Source organism: Nanorana parkeri, unplaced genomic scaffold, assembly GCF_000935625.1.
Source record: "Nanorana parkeri isolate BGI_ZX_2015 unplaced genomic scaffold, ASM93562v1 scaffold647, whole genome shotgun sequence".
Classification (NCBI taxonomy): Eukaryota; Metazoa; Chordata; class Amphibia; order Anura; family Dicroglossidae; genus Nanorana; species Nanorana parkeri.
This window is the reverse complement of record NW_017306915.1, coordinates 795,192-816,023: the sequence shown is the minus strand read 5'-3', so window position 1 is coordinate 816,023 and position 20,832 is coordinate 795,192. Positions and strand designations below refer to the sequence as shown.

The window sequence follows — 20,832 nt, the reverse complement described above, 5'->3', positions numbered from 1 at the left end:
AGAAATGTCACATGCTGTAATGAAAATTCGTGTTTAGTATATACATATAATACAGCTGAGGTTCCTAGACCCGAATGGCATTCGGGATCCGAATTTCCGAATTGCATTCGGGAGCTCCTGAATGCCATTTGGGTCTGGGAGCCATATACATATATTACTAAAACTAAGGCTCCCGGACCAAACGACATTCAGGAGCTCCCGAATGCAATTTGGGAATTCGGATCCCGAATAGCATTCGGGTCTAGGAGATTCGGCTTTAGTATTAATATCTGTATATGGTTTCCTGTGGTATTCACAATGAATATTCGTAAACTTATCCGAAAAGAACGAAAATTCGGATTTCGTCCGAATCCAAAACCTGAACCGAATTGAATTTCGGGTCCGAATCACGAATTCCGAAAGAACAAAATTTTTATTTTACACCCTAGACCAAAATGAGCACTTAACCCTTGCAGGGCGGGGGTAGCGCCACTGCAGAGGTTAGGCTTTTGATTCTTCTTTAAGACTAGTTCTTTAATCTGCACATAACAGTTAAAAGAACCTCACAAATTATTATTTTTTTAAAGTTTTCTTGTTTTGTTTTTTTATAAAATAAAATAATACATTGAATCAAATTTTAACCCCTCCTTGTTTCCTAATAAACCCTTAGTTACTATTATTACTATTCATATGCAAACTTTTTGTATTATTCATCAAGTCCTTTCACGTTTGTTGTATCGCTTATTTTTGAATAAACAATATATATGATGTTATTATAAATAGGGTTGGACAGGTCAGGTGCAAGACTTTGCCCAATCAGGGTACAGAGAACTGTGAGAGCCATGATTGGGCAAAGTCATGATGACTCTGCCCAATCATGGCTCACCTCTAACAACTTTAAACAGTTGGGCGCAGCCAGCTGTCACTGCTAGCTCCGCCCAAATGTTTATATGTTACCGGCATCTGTCAAAATGTCATCCTGTGGTGGGTTTTCGTCGCAGCGACGGGACATCGGTCGTCTGGGTTTTTTTTACATTTCTATTTATTTTTAATTTTTTTATTAAAAGCACACTCCGTGTCGAGGGCATGTGGCCTGGTATGGGAGGGGAATGCTCGCTCGCCCCCCACCTTTCCGGCCTTGCCAGGCCTATGCTCCGATTAAGGGTCTGGTCTGGAATTTTAGGGGTGACCCCACTTTCTTCCCCCCATTTCAGACTACCAGTCCTTAAGCGAACCCCATACACTTTCTTTTTGTTTTGTTTTTTTACATGGGTTCCATCCTAAATACTCCTACCAGACCTTAAGGGTCTGGTATGACTTTTGGGGGGAACCCCACGCTTTTTTTTTTTTTAATGGGATCCCTCCTAACATTCCTACCAGACCTAAAGGGTTTGGCATTGTTTGGGAGGGGGAACTGCACGCTTTAAAATAAATAAATAGGGCTGGTAATGATTACAATTTTCCTGTTCGATTAATCGAATTTTTTTAATCGATTAATTGACTCATTTCGATTAATTATAACGCACATCCAGAGGGGGGTCTCACCAGAGCTTTGAGGGGGCCTCACCAGGGTAGCAGGTCGCGCACGCAATTTTAAGGCTTGACATTTTTGGTGTCTTTTTACCCGACGTGACCCCGTCTTTTATATTTTACCAAAAAATTGGGTAATAATAAATGTTTTATCATTTAATATAGGGGAAACTGTTTTTTTTTTTTAATTTCGGTGATTTTTCCTTAATATAGTAAAAAAATAAAACCCCCAGTGGTGAATAAATACCACCAAATGAAAGCTCTATCTGTCCTCAAAAAAGGGTATAAAATTCATTTCAGTACAGCGCTGCATGACGGAATAAATGTCAGTCAAAGTACCGCAGCGCTGAATACTGAAAAATGGCCTGGATGGGAAGGGGGTTTAACACCGCGGATGTCAACTGGTTAAGGGGACACCCCCAAGGGACGAAATTTAAAGGAATTTTTCATTTTTATTGTTACCCTTTAAGCAATGTTAAAATCAATGCTCCTTTAAAAACGGTATTTTTTAACAGTTTTTTTTTCAGGGGATTCCTGTTCCCCAGGGCAGAGCCCGGACCCCCATACATCTTTTATGGCCAATAAATTGTATATAAGCCCTCTTAAAGGGGACAATTGTTTTTGAAAGTTCTACCCCCATAGACTTGCATTGAGTTCGAGGATCGAATTCAAACTTTTTGGATGTTCTAAAGTTCTAATTCGAACCGAACTCAGGCCTGTTGGGCTCATCACTAATTATAAATGCGACGAATAACAGAATAAAATATTCACAGCATGCTATTACAGTAACACCAATTGTTTTATAACTGACACTGGTCAACCTAGACAAAAATTTGTTTTGTGATTTATTTATTTTTCCCTAAAAATAAAAAAGTTTTTCGAGGCAATGTTGCCAAAAGAAAGCTTTGTCTGTCCAAAAAAAACAACAACAATATATGTATTATTAAGTATTGGGAAAAGTTACTGCCAAGTCAGGAAGTCCGTAACAGAAGTGTAAAAAATGTTCTGGTCTATAGGGGATGTCCAGACGCTGGGGAAATGGTTAATCAATGACCCCATCATATAGTATATTTTTCTGCATGCTTAGTTTTGCTGCATGAGTCAGTTTTGCTTTCCTGCTTCGTATTGTGAAACCCTCTTATTAAATGTTTGCAGAATATAAACCGAAGAAGTGTGTGCTGGAAAGGGAATAGGAGAAATAGAAATGGAATGGGACTGTGCAAAATGAACAGCCCTGTAAGATTCCAAGCCTTGTAAACTGAAACAGCAAGTCTGAAGCTGCCAGCTATTCTCTTACTCAGCAGCTTTGTCACAGTTATTTTTACATATGGGTGTCATTGTCACTAATAAAGGAAATGTTTGAAATAATGGGTGCTATATTTAACAATATACAGTTTACGTTGTTCCCTCCGCGCTCCACGTCAAATACTACAAACTGTCGCACTAAGTATGCTCAGCTGTTTATTACTTATCCCAGTCACTTCCAGGCACAGGATATCCTCCCTGTGAAGCCCCACTAAACTGGTGGAGACAATTGGCAGAAATTTGCCTCATCGCCGGTAGATAAAAGTATAATGGGGGGGTTTCCATTCTCTTAGAAAGGCCCACCTAAAGAGGAGAACGTCTTTCATGGCCTCTCAATGACTAACGTGCTGTATTATTGCCTTTTATTGCTACATAGAAGTTCTGCTAAATAAGGAATCCAAATAAATAGAAAAGTCTATGGACAAAAATATTACTTCAAAAAGTGAAGCGCAAACTGACATCTCTGATGTGAAGGGGGACTGGGGACTCTGATGTGAAGGGAGTCTGGGGGCTCTGATGTGAAGGGGGACTGGGGACTCTGATGTGAAGGGAGACTGGGGCCTCTGATGTGAAGGGAGTCTGGGGGCTCTGATGTGAAGGGGGACTGGGGACTCTGATGTGAAGGGAGACTGGGGCCTCTGATGTGAAGGGAGTCTGGGGGCTCTGATGTGAAGGGGGACTGGGGACTCTGATGTGAAGGGAGACTGGGGCCTCTGATGTGAAGGGAGTCTGGGGGCTCTGATGTGAAGGGGGACTGGGGACTCTGATGTGAAGGGAGACTGGGGCCTCTGATGTGAAGGGAGTCTGGGGGCTCTGATGTGAAGGGGGACTGGGGACTCTGATGTGAAGGGAGACTGGGGCCTCTGATGTGAAGGGAGTCTGGGGGCTCTGATGTGAAGGGGGACTGGGGACTCTGATGTGAAGGGAGACTGGGGCCTCTGATGTGAAGGGAGTCTGGGGGCTCTGATGTGAAGGGGGACTGGGGACTCTGATGTGAAGGGAGACTGGGGCCTCTGATGTGAAGGGAGTCTGGGGGCTCTGATGTGAAGGGGGACTGGGGACTCTGATGTGAAGGGAGACTGGGGCCTCTGATGTGAAGGGAGTCTGGGGGCTCTGATGTGAAGGGGGACTGGGGACTCTGATGTGAAGGGAGACTGGGGCCTCTGATGTGAAGGGAGTCTGGGGGCTCTGATGTGAAGGGGGACTGGGGACTCTGATGTGAAGGGAGACTGGGGCCTCTGATGTGAAGGGAGTCTGGGGGCTCTGATGTGAAGGGGGACTGGGGACTCTGATGTGAAGGGAGACTGGGGCCTCTGATGTGAAGGGAGTCTGGGGGCTCTGATGTGAAGGGGGACTGGGGACTCTGATGTGAAGGGAGACTGGGGCCTCTGATGTGAAGGGAGTCTGGGGGCTCTGATGTGAAGGGGGACTGGGGACTCTGATGTGAAGGGAGACTGGGGCCTCTGATGTGAAGGGAGTCTGGGGGCTCTGATGTGAAGGGGGACTGGGGACTCTGATGTGAAGGGAGACTGGGGCCTCTGATGTGAAGGGAGTCTGGGGGCTCTGATGTGAAGGGGGACTGGGGACTCTGATGTGAAGGGAGACTGGGGCCTCTGATGTGAAGGGAGTCTGGGGGCTCTGATGTGAAGGGGGACTGGGGACTCTGATGTGAAGGGAGACTGGGGCCTCTGATGTGAAGGGAGTCTGGGGGCTCTGATGTGAAGGGGGACTGGGGACTCTGATGTGAAGGGAGACTGGGGCCTCTGATGTGAAGGGAGTCTGGGGGCTCTGATGTGAAGGGGGACTGGGGACTCTGATGTGAAGGGAGACTGGGGCCTCTGATGTGAAGGGAGTCTGGGGGCTCTGATGTGAAGGGGGACTGGGGACTCTGATGTGAAGGGAGACTGGGGCCTCTGATGTGAAGGGAGTCTGGGGGCTCTGATGTGAAGGGGGACTGGGGACTCTGATGTGAAGGGAGACTGGGGCCTCTGATGTGAAGGGAGTCTGGGGGCTCTGATGTGAAGGGGGACTGGGGACTCTGATGTGAAGGGAGACTGGGGCCTCTGATGTGAAGGGAGTCTGGGGGCTCTGATGTGAAGGGGGACTGGGGACTCTGATGTGAAGGGAGACTGGGGCCTCTGATGTGAAGGGAGTCTGGGGGCTCTGATGTGAAGGGGGACTGGGGACTCTGATGTGAAGGGAGACTGGGGCCTCTGATGTGAAGGGAGTCTGGGGGCTCTGATGTGAAGGGGGACTGGGGACTCTGATGTGAAGGGAGACTGGGGCCTCTGATGTGAAGGGAGTCTGGGGGCTCTGATGTGAAGGGGGACTGGGGACTCTGATGTGAAGGGAGACTGGGGCCTCTGATGTGAAGGGAGTCTGGGGGCTCTGATGTGAAGGGGGACTGGGGACTCTGATGTGAAGGGAGACTGGGGCCTCTGATGTGAAGGGAGTCTGGGGGCTCTGATGTGAAGGGGGACTGGGGACTCTGATGTGAAGGGAGACTGGGGCCTCTGATGTGAAGGGGGGCTCTGATGTGAAGGGGGACTGAGGACTCTTATGTGAATGGGGGACTGAGGATTCTGATATGAAGAGGGGCTGAGGAATCTAATGTGAAGGGGGAACTGAGGACTCTGATCTGAAGGGAGGATTAAGGACTCTAATGTTAGGGGGGATGAGGACTCGGATGTGAAGCGGGACTGAGGACTCTGATGTGAAGGGGGACTGAGGACTCTGATGTGAAGCGGGACTGAAGACTCTGATGTGAAAGGTAGCTCCACTACAAGGGTTAAGAAAAAGTTTTTCTTTAATGCTTACAATGAGGACAGTAAAGATCACCTAACATAACTGGAATGTGCCAGGTGAGCTGTGGTCTCACTGCAGAAGCGATGACCACTGAGCTGATCCACAACATGCCATACTTATCTCCTTTTCCATACTTGCACAAACTTTACAGGTAGGATATAGGGAGGAATGTGATCTCTCTGGAAAGGAGGGCTCAGCCAATCTGAACTCTAATCTCCTGTTCCAGCAGTGATCACATGACAATATGCCAAGGTTTTTGGTCATATGACACAAGACGGAGCCCAGAGCTGTATATGTTTCAATAAAGTTATGTATTTGATCCTTTCTATTACTCTTTATGTATCCCCCAAAGCAAGACTGTTACCATTTGAGTACAAGTCTGTAACAACAATGCTCCAACAAAAAGAAAGATTTGTATAGTATCGTCTTTCGTGTCCGCTCCTGTTGATGCTACCCCTATGCTGGTGCCCATAACTATTTTTTTCTACTTATACTTTTGTTTCAGCACATTACATACCCAATATCATCATTATACCCCTTCCTCACAAGAAAAATGTATTAGTTGTCAATTTAGTAACATCCTTACAATGCACCTCCCCCCAATAATTTTCTAGATATGCGTTTAAGCCAAGGAAAGGGGCGACGCCTGCGGGCATTCAATAGAATTTGTCTTTGCTTTTAATTCCATAAATAAATGACCAGGCACATTTTGAAATCATATGAATATGCATGCCGCCAGACAGACGGATAGACAGTCGTGTAGAATTATCAGCAAAGTTCTAAACGTAACCGGGGAACTTTCAGCAACATTTGTTTCCCACAACAAGCTTTACTCAGCCTGCTTTGCATTGCCAGCAGCCAAGGAATTACCACGTTGCTGACCTCATTTTCCCACAAGAACAATTCCTGCAGCCACATCCACCTTCTGAAAATGCAATGAACATATGAGACAGTCACAGGCCAAGTGCTGCCACCTGCTGGATATATTGCTAACAAGCATTTGATTGAACTGCAAAAAAAAATGACATCTGTCCACAATAGATTGCAATTGGCCTTCTTGGGTAGGAAATAAATTAGATTGGTTTTAGGCCACGGTAAGGAAGCAAAATAAAATACGGGATCATGTGCGGTAATAGATAAGCACCAATTTTTTGTTTTTTAAGGTAGACCTGTCAGTCTGACCAATAATTATATTATCGAGTCATAATCCACTATATTTTTTCTCGCTAGGACCAGGGACATAACAGGAACTGTTGGGGTAATCTACAACATATTTATCATAGCAAATACAGCTACGCCATTCTGTCAGGTGCAATCCTGGCCGCTTGGGGTTCAATGAGTTGAATGCTCACTTTCCAAGGTTAATATTCACTCTGCAAAATGAATGTTAGTAAATAGGGTGAATGTGTGTTTGACTACATAATAATGTGCAAAGAAGATTTAAAAAAAACAAAACAGGGTTTTTGCTTGTACGTTGTTTACTAAGATCAGTGAGTATTCTATTTTTGATGTGAAGAACTTCTACTCCTAAAGGAATATAAAATGTTCACTTTTCACAGCGAGTGTTGACTTAGTGAATAAGGTGAAGCTGCATTTCCTTTAATCATCCAACCCTGTGCAAGCAAAATCCTGTTCTTTCCCCCTTAGACATGATTGGGTATTCAAAGTGAATATAGTTTTATTACATATATATATATATTTATTGCCTCCTATCACAGTCCGGCAGAACGGTGTGGGGGCGGAGACAGCTCTGTCACAGGAGGCTGGGCTCTCCTCCCTGTTCCGCTTGCTCAGCCTCCTGTGACAGCGTGTCAGAGAGGAGAGCCAATGCAAACACTCAGCGATTAGCCAACAGCCCTTCCTCAGGGCAAATATAGCTAGTTGGTAGTTGGTCTGATGATGGCTTTTTATCTGAAACCATTGTGATGTTATATATGTTCTATGTAACATAGTAAATTATTATTAAAGTGATATTAAAGTCAAAGGGATTTTAATCTATTTCAAATGCTGATGAAATCACTTACAATGGATGCTGCTCCTTGATGTTTAAGAGTTTTAGCTTCCTGCTGTCAGCTGGTCCCCTGAGCACTGGTCCTGATGCTCCTTTCCATTGCAGGGTCCTATGGGGCAACCCTTGTGTGCGCTAGTAAGCGTTGTGTGTCCCCACAAACACTCAGGCACGGCAGGGTAAGACACTTCCTTCTCCTCCTTCCTTCACCAAGCTAGTAGATGAAAAATTGCTGGAGTCTACTCTGTGATCATGTACTGGACAGGAAGTTCAGGGAAGCTGAGCTGAAAGAATTGGAGCTGTTTGGAAACATGATGGCTGTAAGCGCTTGGGCAAAAATGTAAAGAAATACTTTTCTGGGCAATGTATATTTGTTTGATCTGGATTCATTATTGAAAAAAAGTTTGAAAGTTTAATACTACTTTAAGTCCTGCAAGCCCTGTTTGTGTATATACAGGATAGATAGATAGATAGATAGATAGATAGATAGATAGATAGATAGATAGATAGATAGATAGATAGATAGATAGACATATATATCTATATCTATCTATGTCTATCTGTTTTCACCATATTGAAGACATAAAAGGGTAATCACCCCATTAACACGTCAGTGACAAGCCTGCTCTGGAATAGCCCGGTGCAAGGAACATCATTCTGGACTCATAAGACATCTCTGACGTACTTGCATAATTCGTTTTGTAACCAGGAAGTACAGACAGCTTTTAGGTCACAAGCAATGTAGTAATATCCCATAAGATAAAACATTGGGACAATAAAACATAACATACTTTTTTTAAATGTCATTTCTATAAATAGCGCCTGCACTCTAAATTCCCCATCCGTTCCCATATGCCAATTCAGTGAAGATGATGAATTATTACCAAATACATTGTTCCAGAATTTTTTTTAAATTGTTTCTCCGTTCTCTATGGGAACGTTTCTCAGACTCCCGCCTCCTATTAATTATATTATGGTGACTAGGCAACGCCATCCATTTAATACCTGTCGCCAAAACACATCAAAATGACTGCTTCATGTTTTTTGATGCATTGCCATTTACCTCTATGAGCCTCCCAACACACTGAAAACACAAAAAAAGGATGTATTTTCCCCCAAAAAGTGCAAACGTGAACAGACACTTTTCTTTATCATGGGATAGTTGGACACATAGCAACCCTGTGCATCAAAACGTGACTTCACAAGGGCATTTAAAGCAGAACTCTGGGCAAAACAAATTGTAACCCCTGCAGTGGGGCTGCCCTGGTACTGCAAAGGTTAAGTGCTCGTTTTGTCTAGGGAGATAAAATAACAAAGTTCTACTCACTTGAACCGTAACTCTGCCTCAGTCTTAGACCGGTGCCTCCAGCCTCGCTCCCCCTTTTCTGTTTCCATTGACTTGTATGGGGAGAGAAACGGCTTTGATTGGAACATAAGCCAGACACAGACGTAGGGATGTATGGGCCCTCGGATCGGACCACTGAGAGCAGTGAAGGGGGGGTTGTTGGCAGGCACTAGTGCTAGTGTGTCAGATGCTGAAGATTATTGAGCTGTTCTACCTTATTATTATAGTATAGATCAGCAGGAGAAGAGAGCACAAACTCTTTGCATGTCATTAATATCGATAGGCTTCCCTACGTGCGACATAAGCAGCAAAGAACTTCATGCCGTAGTTTAAGCCTGCCACATTAGGAGTCCCATTGGCACGCTTTTGCATGTGTTAATGCATGGCAAGGGTGAGTGGGGCCTTGACCAGGAATGGGCAAACTCGGGCCCTCCAGCTGTTGTGGAACTACAAATCCCATGAGGCATTGCAGGAGTAAAATCCTGCATTTCTCTCCCCACTGACTTTGAAAAAGTAGCACCGGAATAAACGCGCATTTTTCAGGTGCTTCCATACAAGTCTATAGGACCAAAAATGCCCCGTTCTGCCCCCAAAATAAGGTCATGTACTTTTTTAATCTTCAAGCTACAGGTGACAGTTGATGCAACGCTCAGATGTGAGCGGGCACCATTTTTATTAACGGGATTTGTCACATTCAGTGCTTTAAAGCGCCAATTCCGATTGTCGCACTGAATGAGGACTAACACTTTCCAAGGAAAGTAACATTTTTATTATACTTTCATGTTATGATTGATTGGGATCATTCCCTAGTTGTATCATATCAAACGTGTGTGTGTGTGGGGGGGGTTATGATTAACCTTTTCTTTTCCTAGATTCCCAGGGGTGAGCAACTCTGGCCCGCCAGTCCCATGAGCCATTGCCAGCCTTAGCCATGACTCCCAGAGACAGATGCATGCTGGGAATTGTATTTTTTACAAACAGCTGAAGTTCCGAGGTTTCCTACCTCTGGCCTAATGGATTCACCTAAGGCGGGGGCAACCAAAGTTCGGCCCTCCATATGTTGTGGAACTACAAGTCCCATGAGGTATTGCAAGACTCTGCCAGTCACAGGCATGATGGGATTCCACAGCTAGAGTGCTGAGGTTTCCTACCTCTGTCCTCATAGATTCACCTATGGCAGGGGTAACCAAACTCCGACCATCCAGCTGGTATTCAACTACAAGTTCCATAAGGCATTGCAAGACCCCGCCAGCCACAGGCATAACTCCTAGAGACAGAGGCAGAATGGGATATGTATTTTTACCATGGCTGGAGTGCGGAGGCTTCCTACCTCTGTCCTAAGGGCTTGTTCACACCAAATGCAGACCAAATCTGCATGAGTTTCTGCACACGCAGTGCAGTGTGTTATACCGCGTTTTTTGCCATGTTTTTGATGCGTTCCTGGACGTTTTTGGTTTAAAATGGGCTTTCAGTGCGTTCCAGTGCGTTTGCATGCGTTCCAGAGCAGGTAAAATAGGGCTTGCTGCGGTTTTTTTACATGCTCTGGAACTGACTGCTGCGATGTGAACTAGAGCCCAAAATACCATTGGAATACATTAGACGCAGTTTTGATCCGGTCTGTAACTGCTCTGCTCCAGGAACGCACTTGGTGTGAACCTCAGCCCTCTAGCTGTGGTGAAACTACAAATCCCATGAGGCCTTGCAAGACTCTGCCAGCCACAAGCATGACTCCCAGGGCAGATGCTTGCTGGGATTTGTAGTGAAAGCTTGGCTGGAGGGCCAGCGTTGCCCACCCGTGGTGTATGATGGGGAGGGGGGCTTGGCGGCGCGGGGGGCGTATTGTGGAACCTGGCCTTGGGGCGGCAGGGGGAGTAAATCCGGCCCTGGTAGGATGGCTCCATGTGCGGATTCGCAGTGACTGGAGGTCAATGTGATCTCTTGGAGGATAAGGTTACTGTCAGGAAGGAAGTGTCTGCGTGTGACTAAAAAGAAGCAGCAGTCTGTCACAATGTTCCCAGCACAGGGTGGGCAGGATATGAGGAAAGCTGACTTCCAGGATCCTCAGGAGAAGGACAGCACAGCCATCAGTCGGATCGCGGAGGATTTTTCATCAACAGTCCCAGCCGTTCAAAAGTACGACAAAAAATCCGCGTGAACCCGGGGGAAGCCCCTCAGGAAATTCCCATGCTGAGCCCCGCCCCCTTCCTTATATACACCAGCAGCCTCCGCTGCTGTCACAGTGAACTGCGCTCCTGACTAGGAGAGAGCCACAAGACCAGCGCCCTCTGTGAGGGATCGGAGTGCTGCACTTATATTTACATTCTTTCTGTTTACAAACTCGGCTCAGACTTTTGTCACTTTGTTCCCCCCCTTGAAGTGGACTGACACTTTTATTTGTTGTTACTTGGTATCCTTTTTTCTCTTGGATTGTTGATCTGGATTGTGCGCTCACCATGTCCTTTATCAGCGATGGCAGCACGGATCCTCTGCTGGCCCGCTTCAAGGTGCTGGAGGAGACGGTGGACAAGCTGCACCGGGAGAACCGGAGCCTGAAGACCAAACTAAAGAGCTACAACACCCTCAGCACCTTCTACCATGAGGCCAGGCAGCAGATCAAGAACCTCAACCGGCAGCTGGCCGAGAAGGAGGCTTTCATCCTGAAGCTGAAGGATGGACATGGCACTGCTGGGCTGGGGGGCAATCAGTTGGAGCCCTCTAAGTCCCTGGTGGACAGCCTGGTGGAGCAGCTGAGCAGTATGAAGAACCAGCTGAAAGAGGCAGAGAGGATCAGCCAGGAGAAAGTGGGGTCCCTCAATCAGGTACAGATCTGACAACAATGTATAGAACTTACTGTGTGGATGGATGGATGTGTGTATGGATGGATGGATAATGGATGTATGTATGTATGTATGTATGTGTGTATGGATGATGTATGTGTGTATGGATGGATGATGTATGTATGTATGTATGTATGTATGGATGGATAATGTATGGATGGATGTGTGTATGGATGGATGGATAATGGATGTATGTATGTATGTATGTATGTGTGTATGGATGATGTATGTGTGTATGGATGGATGATGGATGGATAATGTATGGATGGATGTGTGTATGGATGGATGGATAATGTATGTATGTATGTATGGATGGATGTATGTATGGATGGATGATGTATGGATGGATGATGTATGGATGTATGTATGTGTGTATGGATGGATGGATGTATGGATGATGATGATGATACAACAAGGAGCAGAACACGGGATAAACATTGTAGAACAGTCCTTGTTCTATGGGAGCAGCCATTGTAAGCTTTCCAGTGACGGCTTCCTATAGGATAACTATTTATTTATTTTACTTTATTAAAAAGTAATTTTATTTTTGTTTCTTATTTATATTTTATTTATTTTATTTATATAGTGCTGACAAATTACATAACGCTTTACATAGAGAACATTCACATCAGTCCCGGCCCTAATGGAGCTTACAATCTAAGGTCACACAGGGCCAATTTAGACAGAAGTCCCAATTAACCTTCCAGCATGTCTTTGGAGTGTGGGAGGAAACTGGAGTACCCAGAGGAAACCCACACAAGCACAGGGAGAACATGCAAACTCCATGCAGATAGTATCCTGATCAGGATTAGAACTGGGACCCCCAGTGCTGCAAGGCAGAAGTGCTAATAACTGGATAAGGATTGGAAGCTAATTGCATATTGCATCTGTGCAAGGCTCATATATTCATGTATGATATACAAGGTTTATATATTAATTGGTGACAGGGTTGGGCAATCTTGGCACTCCAGCTGTGGTGAGACTGCAAACCCCATAATGCTTCTGCCTCTGGGAGTCCTGTCTGTGGCTGTCATTCTTGCAATGCCTCATGGGACATGTAGTTCCACAACAGCTGGAGGTTGCCTACCCCTGATTTATGATAAACAAGACTTCTATATTCATTTATGATATACAAGACATATAGTAATATATGATATACGTACTGAAACTTATAAATATCTGTTCATGTCATGAATAATGTATTGAAGCTGCACACCAGGAGAGACTTGTCTAACTACAAGAGGAATGTGCAGTTTACTTGAGTTGTGATATCCTTTGTTCAGATCAGTGAAACAAACTCTTGTACTTTTCCTCTGAGCCGGAGCTTCCTGTAATACAGACCAGTCACTGCTGCTCTCTCTGCTTGTGCAGGGTGACTGGTCTGGTCTCCGCCCCCTTCCTGTAGTTTCCTACAAGCATCTGGTAATGGGTCTCCTCCCACAGCTCTGCTCTCTGCACAGAATATGTACAGCACAGTGAGGGTGTCACTTCTACTTTTATAAGGTTATATCTGAATTTGGAAAGACTTAACAAGCAGTGGGAAGGTGAGGAGGCACTGCAACTATTTTTTCCCTCCATCCCAGAGCTGGGCTATACAACTAACAATCAGAATGACATCAGACCCTTGAAATGCCAGTTCTGGTTGGTCCTCTATTGAACATCATTGCCATTTGCACCATTTTATGAATGACATAAAAAAAATGACATTGCACTTTGCACCGGGGAAAGGTTTTTGCTTGTGCAGTGCAGTTCTGCAAGTCGGTTGTGAAACGTTTTCCTTCACGAGAGGTTCAGAAACGGCTGTAAAGGGCCATGCTGACATTTGCACATGTGTGTCTGTTGGCTTACAAAGCTTTAACACACGGATTAAGATCTTTGATTGTCATTTTTACATCTCTTGAAAATAATCGTCATCTTTTATAAAATAAAGATCCTAAAAACAAAGCCCAATGCATTGGGGCATAGCTCTTTGATCTTGCATGCATTCTTGCAGTAGTGTGTTGTGTTGGGAATGCGTTTCTGTCTCACATCTCCAGATTGACCCTGTCCTCACTTCTGGTGAATGTGCTGTTATCACCTCGTAAGCGTGTGTTGTTGTGCAATTCCCTCAGAACATTGCATGCAAGGTCATGTGTTCAATGGCTCTAATGAAGGCAAGTAAAGCGCATGTGACTTCTCTTTCTGTTTGGAAAGTTTGACGCCCTGCCCATATCCTGCGGTCCGGGGGAACTCCTACATCATCACCAGAGTACAACAGCGGTCTTCTTTATCCTGAACATCTCTATTTCTGTATCTTGGAGAATTTCCTATGTCCTGAACCTGGGGTGACTTCCATCAGTAGTGCAGGCTCCATGGGTGAGTCATTGCACTGTCCACTCCCTTTTCGGCTTTGTAGACTTGTGAGGATACAGAGGATACAGTGAAAAGGGAGCATGCATTTACCCATCGGATGCTGTTTGTTTGGTAGTTACTACAGAGACAGGGCTTAGAGTTCTGTTAAACAGAGTTGGGCTGGGTGCTCGATGACAATTGCCTATTATTAGCAGCTGCAGATTGCCTAACGTTAGTGAGCACATCCTTTAAGGATAGTTATTATTATGATGATGATGATGGACAAATATCTATCCTGTTTAAATAGACAGACAAAGATCCAATCCGGTTTATGTCATTACAATGATCGCTTTGAACTGCGCATAGCCAGCATGGTATGTCATCACTGTTTGCACTATAACTGCAAATACATTCTTTCATCAGTCAATCTTAATATGGATTTTTAAAGCTATAAAGAGTTCCCTTTTCCTGAGTGCCCTGGTGACATCACGGGTGCCCATTTTGTAAGTGGCAGCATCCAGGTTCATAGCCGGGGGGCTGTGTCACCCGCACCCCTATCCCTCAACGTAGCTCTCTAGCCAATTGAAGAGGGGCATGCCAGGACACAAGCTTTACAGCAAGTCTAACCAAACTCTGGTCCCTCAGCTGTGGTGGTACTACAAATCCCATGAGGCATTGCAATCCTCTGACAGCCACAGGCATGGTTTCCAGAGGCAGCTGCATGGTGGGATTTGTAGTTTCCTCACAGCTGGAGGGGTAAAGTGTGGCTAGCCCTGCTTTAGAGGTAGTTCCACAACAAGCTCCTACTCTAATATATAGCAAAAGAGAGCAACGGAATTAAATATTTCTCAAAGGTTGAGAACGCAAAGCTTTAGAGATCAGTCCAGTCCCCTGGTGTAGGCTTAAGTTAACATCGGATCAACATTTAGAACTAACTGCATAACTTCAATGAGCCTGTTGGATTTTAATTTTTTATTAATCACATCTGCCCTGGAAAAAATGACAGCTGGAAATGTATTGGGGCAAATTGCACAGTTAATATAGAAAACACTTTTATAAGTAATAAATCAATCCTTGCAAATGTGTTCCTAATACAAATGCATTGCAACAAAAACTGTACATTTGTATTCGTTCTACATTGTAAGTTATCACTTCCAGGGTCCTCCTTACCATCTTGTCTTCCTTTTATTGTAAAGCTGTATAATAATAATAATAATAATAATAATAATAATAGTAGAGTCCTATTCATCACATGGTCTGTTCTCCAGCAGAGAATGTGTACGGAGGTGTGCTGCATGCTGACATATTTGTGTTCCTTCTATGACAGGAAATCCAGAGGCTTCATCAGCAGCTAGAGGAGAGAAACCAGAAGATGCAGAAAATGTCCAGCTGGCCATCACATGAGAAGGAGATGGAAATCTTCCGCCTGCACCAGTCGCTGGCGGAGAAGGAGAGAGTTCAGGCTACTAGTGAGGTCCTGTGCCGTTCTCTGTCTGATGAAACCCACCAGCTGCAGCGCAAGTTGGCCGCCACCGCCGAAATGTGCCAACAACTCGTAACGTGCCTAGAAGAGACCCACCGGAAAAATCACGTGACATCAGAAGAGCAGCAGGTTTGTACTTCATTTATATTGCACCTGCATGGAGTCTGTCTGTTCACTTTTCGTTTGTGTGTGCCACTTCCCATTCACACTTCAAAGCATAGGGACCTCCTTCTAAGATACCAGTTTCCTGGCTGTTGGTGGCTGATTTTATGATTCACTGACCTGGAACAAGACATCAGCGAGTGACATTCGAACTCTAGGGGGGATTCATTTATAAAAGTTCTGCCTGGATGCCATTCACACAGCACTAGCAGCCCTAGGTGGCACTGACGTGTATAGGAAATTCCTATAAAGTAGGGGCACTATTGCTGTGTGAACTGTAGACATTAGGTAGAACACCAATAAGCAAAGACCCTTGATCTTGTTCTAGTTCTCAGAAAGCATTGAAGCAACTGGATCAGGATGGCAGCCAGGCAATGCGTATTTCAGAAATGAAGGTCTATGTGTCTATTTTAGTACTGGTTGTGGTAAAATGTGCTTTTCCCACTTGTTAAATACTGGAAAGTAACACTCATGTCTCCTGATTGTTTTATAGAATCAGAACAAGGACAGTGAGAACGAAGCAATCCTGAGCAAGTTACAGGAAGAAAACCGTTTATTAAAACAGAAAGTGATACACGTAAGTCTATGTAAATATTGTGATATTTTTATACCATACTTCCTCTTTTCTCTTTACTGGAATGTCCTGATGTATCAAGTTGATGAATTGAAGGCATTTTGAATGTCTGGCAGAATGTCCTGATTTACCACAAAGAAATACTCCGCAGAGAGTCTAATGATGTCATTGTTCCCCCAGGTGGAAGACTTAAATGCCAAGTGGCAGAAGTATGACGCCAGCAGGGAGGAGTATGTGAAGGGTCTCCACCAACAACTCAAGGAGATGAAGGCGCAGAAGGAACATATGAAAAGTGCACCCTCAGTACACAAACACCCAGACCTCTTACAGAAGGAGATCTCCAGACTCAACAGGCTTCTGGAAGACAAGATGAACGAGAAGATAAAACTTCAGGAAGAAGCCATGCAAACAGCCAGTGCCAGGATCGCTGATCGGGAGAGAATACAGATGCTGGAGCAGCAGGTGGGACCTGTTTATTGATGCATGTAGATTCAGACTAACCCTTTACCAAATTTATGGGTAGTATTTTTTTATTACTAATATCTGTAACATCTACAGGTTTAAAAACATAGATTTTATGATCCGTATGGTGCGTTGAGTTAGTAATCATTGCTGTTTATTTTCTTACAGTTGATGGTCTACAAAGATGATTTCACATCAGAGAGGGCAGATCGGGAGAGGGCTCAAAGCCGCATTCAGGAGCTGGTCGAACAGATTTCATGTTTACAGAAAAAGGCAAGGAGAACGGTAAGAACTGGAGTCCTTCTGTTGTAATATACAGGACTGGTGTACTGCTACTGTATTAGCATAACTGATGGTAGTAGTACTGCTATTTTATTTGCAGGATTGTTGTTGTTGGTGGTAGTACTGCTACTTTACCAACAAGACTGGTGGTGGTGGTGGTGGTGGTAGTACTGCTACTTTACCAACAAGACTGGTGGTGGTAGTAGTACTGCTACTGTACCAACAAGACTGCTGGTGGTAGTAGTACTGCTACTGTACCAACAAGACTGCTGGTGGTAGTAGTACTGCTACTGTACCAACAAGACTGGTGGTGGTGGTGGTAGTACTGCTTCTTTACCAACAAGACTGGTGGTGGTAGTAGTACTGCTACTGTACCAACAAGACTGCTGGTGGTGGTGGTAGTACTGCTACTTTACCAACAAGACTGGTGGTAGTACTGCTACTGTACCGTCGAGACTGGTGGTGATATAGTATTGCTACTGTACCGTCAAGATTGGTGGGTACTGCTACTGTACAAGCAGAGCTGGTGGTAGTAGTACTGTTTTTGTATCAACAAGGCTGATGGTGGTAGTACTTGTATTGGCCTGACTAGTGGTGGTAGTACTGCTACTGTACTATACTAACACATACGCTTGTTCCCTGACACTTGCAACCACCAGTGACCCCTAATTGTCATTGAGTCTATACAGGCTTCAAGTCTGAAGAGACTAGCCCTAGGCAGCGTTACTGGTATTGGCTGTGCAGGCAGAAAGGCCGTATATGCACGTACACCTCAGCAAATACACAAACAGGTTTACATGACTGATTCACATATGAACTGATCACTAATATGATAGAATTTCAACTTTCGTAGGCTGGAAGTGTAATAGTATTTCCTTTTTTTTTTTTCTTCTAAAGGATGAAAAATATGTTGGAAGCCAGTTTCAAATTCAAATCGGCAACCAGAACAAAACATACATTCAGAAAAAATCCTCTGAGCCTCTGCGCGGCCTTACCACCGAGCACGCCGAAAGCCGCAGACAGCTTTCCGCAGCAGACAACCCAGAACGACAGAGGAGCCCCAACTCTGAACATAGAGGACAGGATGAGCTACAGTGTCCCCGCTGCTTGGAGGTCTTCCATGACAGACTAGGGGAAAACTTTCTAGAACACATCGCTGAATGCTGCCAGTGAGCGGGACTGCTGTACTTCCAATCTGATCACTACACCCCACAGGCTTTGGTCGCCTGTGATGAAGATGCTGCTATCAGGCTGGGAAAGTGTGAGGCAGAAGCAATATGGCCTTAGTGCTGCCTTTCACACTGCTGATTCTTTGCCAGTACAGACAGGGCCAGGTGGTTGGCAGAAGGGCAGGACCTGTATCCTATGCTGCTGAAGTAGTTTACAGCTCATGGGGCAGTGGTGCACTTTAGCCTTTTCGCCTTGGCTGCTAAAGGACCTGGCCCTGGCACTGAGTACGAGGATGAAAACTGACACTTCATAGAAGTGCCCTTAGGAGGCCGTTGGCTACATGAGCTATACAGAGTTCTTAACCTCTTCCTGCTGGCATAACGTATATATGCGGCAGCACGTTGGGTGCTGAGAGTGATCTCGCTGCCCACTCCCAGCACACTGACCGAACTGCAACACAGACAGCTCCTGGTCACCATAAACATTTGGGAGCTTCCCGATTATGTGATTGCTGTGATAGCCAATCACAGCATTCACATAATCAGGACTATGCCTCCAAACGTTAAGACCTCGGCAGCAAGGGGTTAGGAACTAATAATAAAAATACTTGGTGAAGAAATAAGTACCACACTCAGGGCTCAAATACACCCGTCCATTGCAGTGGTCTGAGATATTCTGTGACTTTGCGTTAAAATGTGACTGTAGTGAATAATGGGATATATATATATATATATATATATATATAAGTACTGTACAGGACCTTCAGTGGGATTATTTAGCATGAAGTGCAGACGCAGTGTAACCCATGGCATCCAGGCGGAAGTCTGCACTGTTTGGTGCAATCAGAAAAATTAATGCTGATTGGCTGTTGTGGGTTATGACAGTTTACAGAGCGTCTTTGCATTCTTAAATAAAGATCCTAGTATACCACCAAATGTGTAGTCGATAGATAGGTCAGAAGTGTTTGTACTGTAATTGTGTGAGGTTTACAGGGATACATTTATGTCTATATGTACTGTGACAGGTGCCCTTTGCTGGGACACAAATCAAATTGTTGCGTGCTTGTTGTTCCATGGCCAGTTATGTTCCGGATATGAAGGGTTGCATTAAAGCTGAACTCTGGGCACACAAACTCCCATTCAAATATATATATATATATAAAGGATAGAAATCCACTTTGTTTGCACCAAATCCCTTTTCAAACCTAGTAAATGCCTTGAAAAAATAGCTGTGACATCATCACTGTTCTGCACATAGCCTGTGCAGAGAACATAGCTGTGGGAGGGGCCCAACAGGCTCCACCCACTACAGGCTACCTTTAGACAACTAAGGGAGGGGGCGGATGCAAGACCAATAACCCTGCACAACGAGTGAGAGCAGCGGTGGCCGGTCTTTATTACAGGAAGCTCCTGCATAGGCTGGATTGGTGCACGGATCTGGAAGAAATACACAATGCACACCAAGATTCAGGGGAGAACACACATGACTTTTGTATTTAAACAATATTTGCTTATCCCGGAGTTCAGCTCTAAAGAGCCATCAATCCTGATAACGGCCGTGCCCTATGCAATGTGACAAATTAGGATGAGACGTTTAGGGACAACCTTTGATCCAAGGGAGACATTTTTCGGCACACAGCTGACTTCCTGACAGAAAGCGGCAGCTTTTTATGGCTGACTGCATGGAGGGGAAAGTTCCAATCTGTTGCGGGATAGCTATAGTATAGGTGTGAGACTTATTTCATACATTTAAAGACGGTTTGTAGATGGCATAGTTGGGATTGATGGACTCTTTAGATACATGGACGCTCCTTACATTTCCCCTTTATGTATGTGTTTTATCACGTAAGGCTTAGTCTAGGTGTAAAGAAGATGACGTCTCTTGGGCAACGAGCGGCTATAATCTTAGGTTTGCTCAAAAGGTTTTTAATTTAATAAAAAAATCACCATTAAGAAGTAAAAACAATTGATCTTTCTCTGTGACCAAGTTTATAAATCCAGTAAATGACTTGATGTCATCAAATCTAGTAGTTAAAGTGCAACTGAAGCCAAAATCCTTTTTTCTTAGCTTTGGATAGAGTGGAGAGGGATTTGAACACATTTTATTGTTGTCTGTGTCCCCATTAGTGAGATTCACCCCTCCTATTTGTCTTGGTGACCCTTATCACTGTAAGTTAAAGAAAATCCCCAATTTTGGGTGGTCACCAGAACCGGAATAGATGGGAAATGTTCTGATGCTGTCCACCAGGGACTTCCCTCACCTTGGCCTGTTGTGGCTATCGAACAGGAAGTGAAGGGAAATCTTCCCAATGGGACACAGATGGCAAAAAAAGCTGGCATGGGTTATAACCCTCCTTTATCCAAAACAAAGAAGTTTTGGCATCAGTTCTACTTTAATCCTATATTACTGTAGCACCAATCAGCTGTCACCACAGCCCTTATCTCTCCTGTGACTGGTAAAGGAACAAGCCAATCACCTCTGCTGCTACTGGGTCCCTGGCCCTTCTAAAAGTGGACAGGTCACCACTGACTAGATAACCCTTGTCCTCTTGACCCACGA

General features: G+C 44.7%; 1 protein-coding gene across 1 annotated transcript; it reads left to right on the top strand.

Moving 5' to 3' along the window:
* Positions 1-11,367: 11,367 nt before the first annotated feature.
* On the top strand, positions 11,368-18,480 carry TNIP2 (TNFAIP3 interacting protein 2). The gene is made up of 6 exons (XM_018563273.1): positions 11,368-11,791; positions 15,468-15,752; positions 16,279-16,362; positions 16,540-16,821; positions 16,990-17,106; positions 18,001-18,480. The coding sequence occupies exons 1-6, from the start codon at positions 11,426-11,428 to the stop codon at positions 18,274-18,276; spliced, it is 1,410 nt and encodes a 469-aa protein (XP_018418775.1). The 5' UTR covers positions 11,368-11,425; the 3' UTR covers positions 18,277-18,480.
* The last annotated feature ends 2,352 nt before the right edge of the window (positions 18,481-20,832 follow it).

Coding starts and splice junctions, on each gene's coding strand:
- TNIP2 (XM_018563273.1), top strand. CDS start 11,426: ATGTCCTTTATCAGCGATGGCAGCACGGATCCTCTGCTGGCCCGCTTC. Junction 11,792..15,467: donor AAGTGGGGTCCCTCAATCAG/GTACAGATCTGA, acceptor CTTCTATGACAG/GAAATCCAGAGGCTTCATCA. Junction 16,822..16,989: donor TACAGATGCTGGAGCAGCAG/GTGGGACCTGTT, acceptor ATTTTCTTACAG/TTGATGGTCTACAAAGATGA.